Source organism: Notothenia coriiceps, unplaced genomic scaffold, assembly GCF_000735185.1.
Source record: "Notothenia coriiceps isolate Sejong01 unplaced genomic scaffold, NC01 NC01_scaffold00017075, whole genome shotgun sequence".
Lineage (NCBI taxonomy): Eukaryota > Metazoa > Chordata > Actinopteri > Perciformes > Nototheniidae > Notothenia > Notothenia coriiceps.
The window spans coordinates 413351-423196 of NW_011349776.1; the positions used below are offsets into that span (position 1 = coordinate 413351).

Sequence of the window (9846 nt, forward strand, 5' to 3'; positions counted from 1 at the left end):
GAAACAATTCACAAAGGGATTAAACTGTTTAAAACACATGCTCAAAGTAAGCCGGAATTTGCCGATGTGTTTATGTGGATTCAAAAGTCCTAAATAAACTACAAAATGGAGGAGACCTATCTGATCGGAGCAACTGTGACAAATAATCCAACTGAAACTGGCATGGACAATGACTATGTTTTAAAAATGGGCTTATCCAGAAAATGCCTGGTTTGGACACTTTACGGGCAGAAGAAACATTTCTATTAAAGAAAGAATTATACATTTCTGTCTTTTTATGCCTTTAATAGCTACTAACTTGAATTCTTATTCAAATTAATTAATCAATTATTTTTAATATTTTATTGTAATGTAGAGACAAGGCTTTTAGTGACAATCATGTATTGCTTTACAATTATATGTAAAAGGAAAAAAAAAAATACTTACTGTTAAATATGATATTTGGCCTCAAATCATGACGCGCCCCCCAGGTTGGGAACCACTGGTTTACAATACGTATCCAAGCCAGCATTGGTATTGAAAATGGGGATTGGTTAGATAAATTAAAAAAAATGCATTTTTTTTATTATGCAACAATAAACAGCACTGTTCTATTTGTTCCTACTGGATAACGTAAGATAGTATCAGGCAAGAAATGTATAAAAAAGTTTAGTCCATACATGAGTTTGTTGACAAATACTAATCAGCTGTTTGTTGTTTGTGTCAGGGCACGGAGGGCCGGGCGGACCTGGACACGATTAAAGGACTGATCGAGGACACGCTGTTCAGCGCTCAGCCTGCCATGGTTCTCAACCTGAAAGCCTGTGTGTCCAGTCCTTCGGTGAGAAATATGTCTCTTTTGCTTCCTTTGGAGCAGTAAGACAAACACAAACAATAAATAAATTGCCATGACTCGATGCTGTGTGATAGATTTTGTACCTTTTTTACTCACGCTCCCAGGCCCCCATGGACCATCCATCAGTGGGATTGAACTCTGTACCCCAGAGTGTCGTAGTGAGACGGCTCTTGCTCCGGCAGCTCACGGCGACCTTAAGTAAAGGTCAGATATTTTCCCTCAGCGTTAGATCCTTCCCGCCCGGCCTCCTGCAGATTGCTCACTGTCTCGCTGTGTGCACGCAGGTCAGTGGTCCAGATCAGGGGAGCTATGCTGTGTCCTGAGCCTGGACCCCCCGTCCACAGAGAGGACCACCCGCTTCCTGTCCGCACCCGGAAACTCCAACGCCCCGCTGGAGTGGAGTGAAGAAATCGCTCTGTAAGATGGCTGCTGTGATCGAACATCGAAATCCCTAAACGTGTATCCTATCAATCGGCCAGAACACTTTTGTTTATGTTGCACGAGAGATGTTGTTCTAATTATTTTTTATCTCTCTGATTTTCATGCTAATTTGAATGAGGGGATATGCTTTATTATGTGACAGGGACTACAGATGAGAAGCAACCTCTTATCTAACGTGGCACAGAAATGTCGATTAATTTGCAACGTCCCTGTCAAATAAACAAAATACATAAATGTGCAGAAAACAAGGTTGAGGAAAATCTGAATAAGAATTTGATTGCTTTACTGTCAATCAAATATGACCAAACTACACCCACACATGATGAGGAATACTCGCTTTATCAATACGTTTAATACATAATATGACTGTTACTTGTAAATGGATACAAATGTTTTCGTTATAGATTTTTTACATTTTCCAAATGAATTCATTTGTGCACAGTCAGCTTTCCCTTGAGATCTAACACAGTTGTTCCCTGTGTGTCTAAGGGAGGTGGGTCTGGAGACCAAAGAGCTGAGAGTCAGACTCCTGGAGCGGAACGGCAAAAGGGAACGTAAGGCATTGCACGATAGCAATTTAGTGTTGGCTGCTGCTCAGGAACCTGATCAGCAGGAATGTTTAACTGCTAAAGCAAAATCGATGAGGCCTGAAATGCAATGTTGGCAGGCTTTACTGTAACTGTAAGCGGTTTTTCTAAATGCCAGGATACTCTCCCATTGTGTCTCCAGAACTACAGTGAAAAAAACGGTTTTCATGTTGTTTGTGCAAATAAACGTTGTTTTGTTTTAAATCTGGATAGAGTTCCTGCCCGGCCACGCCTCCATCCCTCTGGACCTCCGGTGTAAAGCTCCCACCGGACAACACACGCTGTCCATCAGCCCCGGACATGGCTTGGCTCCACACGCCACCATCACAGCAGAGGTGAGGGACAAGATGCAGCTCATTTCTGTCAAAACTCTTTCAAAGCCGATCTCCAGCTTTTGAAGTGCACAGTTACATCACACTTTTATTATCTAACAACAAGCGAGCTGGGATGAAACAGAGCTTCAACACAAAGGGAGAGGCAGTGTTGTATAACAGCTGATACAAAGTCCATTGTCTCACATCTCTTCTGGCATTTTTCCCGTTCAACTTGACATTTACATATTTCTTCAAAGATAACAAAACGTCTGCTTCTTCTCTGCACGATAACATTTCTGTTGTCCTCCTACAACCTGTTATACCTGAACTGATTACTCGTCTAAAATGTCCCCTGCAGGTCCAGATTTCTATTTAAATCCCATCCACACTTTACACTTCATTAGCAAAATCAATTTTTCTCCCTCCTCTAGCTGGTTTATGTGGAAACAGAAGAGCCACGCAGCCCCCACAATGCTTTGCCACTTGGTTCCTCCCTCACCCCGAGTAAGAAAGTCGACGTGGACCGAACCATCATGCCGGATGGAACCATCGTAACCACGGTCACCACCATCCAGTCGCGACTCAAACTGGACCGCAGTCCAGGTAGATAAACAGAGTAATCTATAGCATTGTGCTGGGATGGTTGTACGAGAAGCTATACATAATGTAGAGAAAACAATTGAGATAACATGGTTGTGATTTCAGGTGAATCCCCTTTGCGCTCGCCGTCTAAGGTGGAGGTGACGGAGAAGAAAGCCACCATCCTGACAGACGGCAGCCCCAGCCCCAACCTCAGCAGTGAGTTTGAGAAAGGACTGACACGGTTTTACATAACAATGCAAAGTAGGATAGGCAGCAGGCTGCAGCGTAACAGGAGATGACAGGAATGCACTTCACAGCACACTTCTCTCCTGATCAAAACCTTAATGTGGTTTCACAGAAAAAGGACTTGCAGAAATGTCTGACAGACATAGAAGACAATGTTTGATCATTTACTTACATATTTGAATTTTCTTAGACACAAAAACGGAACAAAATTCATTGTAATAATGCTCCCCCTTTTGTGAGAACCTCTATTTCGCCTTTGTACTAGTATAGTGCTGATTTACATGTGTGTGCTCTTGTTGCTCAGAGAGCAGCCGCCTGTCTAATGGCCTGGATCCTGTTGCAGAGACGGCCATCCGGCAGCTGACAGAGTCCGCCGGCAAAGTAGCACGGAAGACGCCAACGAGGAGGAGCACGCTGATCATCTCAGGCGTGTCAAAGGTCAGAGGATGGAGACTGTGTCAAATGTAGTGGTTGTTGAATAAGTGCCAAAAATAAAAACAAGACAGTTTCTTTCTTTTAGAGCTATTTTGTGAACATATATCAACATGGTATTGTTTGTAGATGATTTACCTAACTTCTCTTCAGTAAATGAGTCATTGACAAAGTTTGCGAAACCTACCTTTAAGGAATGACATGGAGCCAGGCAAAATGAGTTTGATCTAAATTTAGCCCATAGCCCCACATTATAGGGGAATTAGAGTCCTCTGACCTGATTTGTTTTGCCTGAAAGACTGCAGAAAAGAGGCTATCCTTCACACAAAATTCACTGGTATGTGTCACGATTTTAAGTGTCCGTGATATATTTCAAGTATTCATAATAAGCAGTGTTCCAGGTCCAACAATCAGTTACACACATCCCTCACTCCTATCATCCATTCATTATTTATGCTCACATTTCTAAAAGGGCATAATCTGAGTCAATATCCAACCCTCGGCAGGTTCCCCTCTCAGAAGATGACTCAGCGTTATCGAGCGGCTACGCTGCAGCCATGGACGCAGCGATGCATGGCAACCATTACGGGGCGGGGCAAAACCAGGAGACCGATGAGACCACACCTTCTGATGTGTCGGAGCGCCCCTCTGTGGACGATGTGGAGTCGGATACTGGTTCGGCTGGGGCCTTGGAGACCTGCAGCCTCAAGGACCATAAAGGTAACACGGGGGTCATAGTCTGCTGCTTGGTCTGCGCACTGAAAACATTAGAGAACCAGTTTCTACCAATATTGTTCATTAATGCCTTCTAATAAGTGTAGACGCATGTTTTAGCTATTCTAATTAGGTTTTTGCACCTGTCATGATTGCATGTTGCCACATTTCTCGTCATTAGAGCCTCATTTCAATAGATTTAGACTATTTCTCTCCATGTATTTTTCTTCCCTCAATACTAGTTTATTACATATTACAAATCGATTTTAACCCAGCATCACATAAAAACTTAATTTGTGCTATGACAGATTGAAAGGCAATATAGCATGACACACTCTCTGCTGCCCCCTGGATGCTGTGCTGCAGAATGAACACAGCCAGACCCACGTGGTATTAAGTGGATCTGTGCTCAATTGAATTATCAGAGCTCATTTACATTAATTTATTAAACCAGTAGTTATGTGATTGGTTAGCGTTTTTCTCTATAGCCCGAATGTTGTAACTGAGGATTAAATACATTGACAAATCTGTCTGCTTCCTTTAGTGGGCTTTCTCCAAAGTGGGACGAAGCTGTTGTTCCGCAGAAGACATCGGGAGAAGGAGTCCAGCCTCAGCCAATCCCACGAAGACATCTCCAACATGGGCAATAACTTTGCTGCCGCTGCAACTATCAACCGGAAAAAGTCTGGCAGCTTCTCTCGGCGTCTGATAAAACGCTTCTCTTTCCGCTCATCGGGCAAATCAAAAGGCAAAGATACCAATGGAGGGGCGAGCTCACTGGATAACTGATCATCAACCTGTTTTTGGACGGACTGAACACCCCTGGTGGGTCGGCACCTGGACGTCTTGAAAGGAGGATACCTCTGGGAGGACTTTCCTGTGGAGATAAATGATTGCACCTTCGGGACAGAAGGCATGGTTATTCACACCACTGAGGTTTAAATGTGATTCTTTTTCTTTTGAGGAGAAATCTGCTGCTTGATGAGGAGAAGTCACGATGAAATGTGAGTGTTTGATTGTGACCAATGCTGAAAATGCTCTAAGCTATTTATTGATATAAAAAAAAGCCAGTATGATGCATTTGATTGCACTTGAGACCGTTTTTTCTATCAGCACGTGTACAATTCCCTGGATGTATAACAGTCATTCATTATGTGGTTCTCGTGAAACAAGTGCTATTTATTTTACCCCCCAAAAAATGAAAAGTCATCGTAGTTTCTTCACACTGTAAAATAAAGCCATTTCTGTGTTGATTTAAGCCCATAGTTTCAGTAAAATAAAAATAAATCGGTCATAATCTAGTAAGTCAATTCTTAATTGCTTTCACATTGGTTTTAAAAGGTTGTTCAATGTTGTATCTGATAAGAAAATATCCTTTTATTGTACTTTTCTTTTATAAAGGTACTTTCTGTGGAACATAAAACATATAATGCTTTTCCGTTTGCTTGTGAAACTTCAACTAGCAAGGTTCTCGAGCAGACTCAAGCAGGGCAATAAGTTTGATATAAATTCTGTCAGTAAATAATATATGTTCAGGTATTTCTCTCCTTGCGGCTACTCTTAACTCCGATTAAGTAAAATATACGAGTATATCATAGTGAATTCAGTTGATGTGGACATTTCATTATAGCAATAATGGTCAATAATTTGCAGTAAGACTGCATACTGTATATTGTGCAAAATTCCTCACATAGGTTAAGTAATCATAGCAACACATTCTGTATTATATATTCAGGAGCATTATCGGAGTGATTCATTTTAAATAAAGGTCAGTCTCAAATGAGTGAAAAACACGCAACAGACTTTAGACTAAGAAAAGGTCTTTGGAAAGGTTTTAAAAAGATGGATGTGATTTCACGACAAGCGGATAGGTAGAGAGGACATACTCAGGGCTAGAAGACTTCTAGCAACTAGACATTAGTAAACCTACACCTAAAGGAAAACATAACCCCAACCAGCATGTAAAAATGTACATGTTTTTTTGGCCATATATTTTTCTGATAACAATTCAACTGACTGCATTAATTTTGGGACTTCAGAGCAACCAAATCAGGGTTATTTGCACTAATAAAATAATAGATATGAAAAGGGGATCACATAGGTGAAGCTACTGCTGTCAAACTGATCGTGTACTTTACAAAACAACAATTCAAGACACTGAATAAACGAACAAAGCAATTTTATTGTCTGAAGGCACATTATATAAATATGGCTGGAATGTTTAACATGAAGCAGCTGCAAAATCTAAGATATGTATGATTTCTGATGTTATATTTGAAATGTTTAATTTATTGCAAATAAATTATTTTTGAAGCTTCACTAAATGTCTACTGAATATTTATTTTATTTTTCAGGAGGTGCCAAATACTTTTGTAATGTTAAAGTTATTTGTTTTCTGGTGTAAGTGTAAATAGTTTACAAAATGTAGTTGTGTAGAGTTACTTTAAATACAAAAATAGCCTACAATGTCATAACAAGTACCTACTGATTTTAGATCTGCCCATGACTGTATGAGTTTTTGACTCTTTTCAGGTGTTCAATTTTCTCATGCCACCAAAGTTCATGAAAACGATTTGCTTTACTTTTACTGCAGCATTCATTAAAGCGCCAAAAAACTTAAAGCTGGAGGGAAGACACCCGATTGGTCTTTATTATACGCCTCTTTTCAACAGGACCCACTCACATCAAGCAGGGAAAACAACAGCCAATCACTTTAGCTTCAACTACAAGGCCCATGGTGATTTGTTGACTTCAGAGAAGATACGCCAATCGTCAGTGACTTCCGGTCCCTTGTGATCTCTCAAAGCCAATCATACTTGACTATGTTTATTCCAAGAGCCAATCACGTCCTAAGGCGGGACCAAGCTTGGGGTTTATATCCAGGTTGTGCGATTATCTTCCACATCAACGTACGACTACGATTGCAGTTTTACCTTGCCGAGGATAAACACAACAATGTCTGGAAGAGGGAAAACCGGAGGAAAGGCCCGTGCTAAGGCTAAGACACGAAGCTCCCGTGCCGGTCTGCAGTTTCCAGTAGGCCGTGTCCACCGACTCCTCCGCAAGGGAAACTACGCTGAGCGAGTCGGCGCCGGAGCCCCCGTGTACCTGGCCGCCGTGCTGGAGTACCTCACCGCCGAGATCCTGGAGCTGGCTGGCAACGCCGCTAGAGACAACAAGAAGAGCCGCATCATCCCTCGTCACCTCCAGCTGGCTGTCCGCAACGACGAGGAGCTTAACAAGCTGCTCGGCGGAGTGACCATCGCACAGGGCGGCGTCCTGCCCAACATCCAGGCCGTCCTGCTCCCCAAGAAGACCAGCCAAGCTGCCGCGAGCTCCGGCAAGGCGGGAAAGAAGGCCTCATCCCAGTCCCAAGAGTATTAGCTTTCTGGCTAATAACTATTACCCCAAAGGCCCTTTTAAGGGCCACCCACTTCTCACCCAGAGAGCGATTGTTCCTGAAATGTTTACCTTTTCTCATTTTATTTAATAAAGAATTGTTTTGTTAAAGTAATTGGCACTGTTGTGGTTCAACGTTAGGCTAACTAATGTTTCATGCTAACTGTTTGCTAATTATGTGAGAGAAAGTTAGCCGTTGACTTAATGTAACACTAGCTATCCTTACAGTGTCCACATCATCAGTCCACATCATCAAAGTTACTGATTTCTAGTGTTCATCTTTCAACCCCAAGGCTTACAGTAACCACCTAGTTTTCTAAACAATAGTGCTTATTCAGCAGGACATTCACATGTTGAGGAATAAACTTAACTATTTTTAGGAATTACTAAAATGCACTATCAAGGGTTGCAACGTTATCGGAAGCTGCTACACAAGCTGCAGCGTGCTGTTCATCTGGTTGATTCCAGCATGACTGAACCTTTTGTGGAAGTCTGATTTTAATATCCTCAGTTTTAAGTTGAACTGCAATAAAATGAACCAACCCTGCAGTGCATTAAACTGCAGGTCAAATTTATTATTTGCTAAAAGCATAGTAAATAGTCTAAGTCATAGAGTAATCCATGATTCCCATAATGTGTACACTTAAAAACACGTATCTTACATTTATTCATAGTGTCAAACACTAAACCATAGTTTCTGTGGTTATTTATGCTGATATTTAGCCAGAAATAAATAAGAACACAGCTGTGTATATATATATTAGCTGTAGCTGGGAGTACTCAAGCTGACCACTGCAGGTATGTTAAAAAGCTACATTTAACTTTTAGAATTTGGGCACTTTCTCTTCCCTGACTTTGTTTGCTCAAACAGATGTCCTCAGCTAAATATGTCGTGCTGCAGCTTGTGCATCTGTGCGGTAAACTTCTGCATAAAGCAGTAACGGCTCGTTCGGCTTGCAGCTCCAGGTGTTTCCTTATTTACAACTGAAGATGCAAACATCCACAGACAGTTTACAAGCAGGAGCACAGTGACATCTGATAAAGTACATGTGGCATAGTTATTTTAACCCATATAATCCTAAATCCAAACTTTGGGTTAGAAATTGTTCAATAAATCAGAATTTAAGCAAGAGCAGTTCTGTATTAGAAAGGCGAAAGAAGCATTTAGATCAAGTTAAAATACATAAAAACCATACATTACCAATTTATATATTCCTTATAACACATTTACTGTTGGCTCCCACGATTTAACACATTCATTTACCCTGTATAGTCCTAAATACAAACCTCGGGATAGAAATTGAGAAATAAATCCGAATTCAAGCAATAACAGTTCTGTATGAGAAAAAGGGCTCAAAGAAGCATTTGGATAAAGTTCAAGTACATCATGTTGTTAATTAAGAAATTCATACAATACCAATATACATTATAAAACCTTAATTGTTAGCTCCATGTACATTTGTGTTGTAGAAGGCTTTAGGTTTACAATATTTGTCCAGTGGAGATGTGGTTACATTTGACCAGGATAGGGGTAAACCCCAAAAGAGAAAAAACTCCCAACTGTCAACAAAGCAGATCAAAATAAAAGTAATACTTCTGTAACATTGTTCAAATGCAGCACAGTGATTGGACTACCAATATATCCAAGAGTTGCACAGACACTGAGACAGTTAATCCAATCAGACATGTCAGAACAATAATGTTGGGGGTGAACTGCACTGGCTTTGCCACCAGGGGTCAACAGTTTCATGCCCGAAAATCTCTGATATGTGATGTGTCAATGCCCATGTGTGTTTCCATTTAATAACAATTGAAGACAGCTCACTGCGCTTATTTTTCCAACAGATATTCAACATGTGTGCGGATGTTCTCTGCTCGACATAAAATAGTGAAGTGTTTGACCATCTTTAGGATCCATTACTCCTCTTAGCAGTCACACTTTCTGCGTGTGGGATTTGGTTGCTAACAGGAGCGGTGATCTGTGGTGGTAATTGCTTGTTTTAGCCATTACGTTTCAGACATATCCACCTAAAATAATCACCCAAAGCCATTAGGCAAAGAAGGGGGAGAGCCTGCAGGTATTTCTGTCAGCTTCCACTGTTTTATTAGTGGCAAAAGCAGCATGACGCATCGGGTTTGAACTGAGCCCAGGACAGGCTGAACCAATTACTCAGGCCTTGACAACGTGTCCAACACCGACAGCCGGGCAAAAAATTCCAGCCTGTGAGGAAAAAACCCTGTGTGATAACTATAATTTCCTGATTGGCACTCTGTCAACGGCTCTAAATGAACCTTC

General features: G+C 41.2%; 2 protein-coding genes across 3 annotated transcripts in view; both read left to right on the forward strand.

The window, feature by feature from the left end:
• Nucleotides 1-6470, forward strand: part of c2cd2l (c2cd2 like) — a 22449-nt gene extending 15979 nt beyond the window's left edge. The window contains exons 6-15 of one of the 2 annotated variants that reach the window (XM_010776623.1): nt 707-820; nt 940-1039; nt 1120-1252; nt 1766-1830; nt 2077-2198; nt 2609-2780; nt 2883-2975; nt 3310-3443; nt 3944-4157; nt 4696-6470. In XM_010776623.1, coding sequence (XP_010774925.1) covers nt 707-820; nt 940-1039; nt 1120-1252; nt 1766-1830; nt 2077-2198; nt 2609-2780; nt 2883-2975; nt 3310-3443; nt 3944-4157; nt 4696-4940 — 1392 coding nt within the window. In that variant the 3' untranslated portion in view covers nt 4941-6470. The remainder of the gene's footprint in view (nt 1-706; nt 821-939; nt 1040-1119; nt 1253-1765; nt 1831-2076; nt 2199-2608; nt 2781-2882; nt 2976-3309; nt 3444-3943; nt 4158-4695) is intronic. The other variant, XM_010776624.1, reaches the window with a different exon arrangement.
• Nucleotides 6471-7000: 530 nt separating this feature from the next.
• On the forward strand, nt 7001-7665 carry h2ax (H2A.X variant histone). Its single transcript, XM_010776625.1, has one exon. The coding sequence runs from the start codon at nt 7107-7109 to the stop codon at nt 7533-7535; it is 429 nt and encodes a 142-aa protein (XP_010774927.1). The 5' UTR covers nt 7001-7106; the 3' UTR covers nt 7536-7665.
• The last annotated feature ends 2181 nt before the right edge of the window (nt 7666-9846 follow it).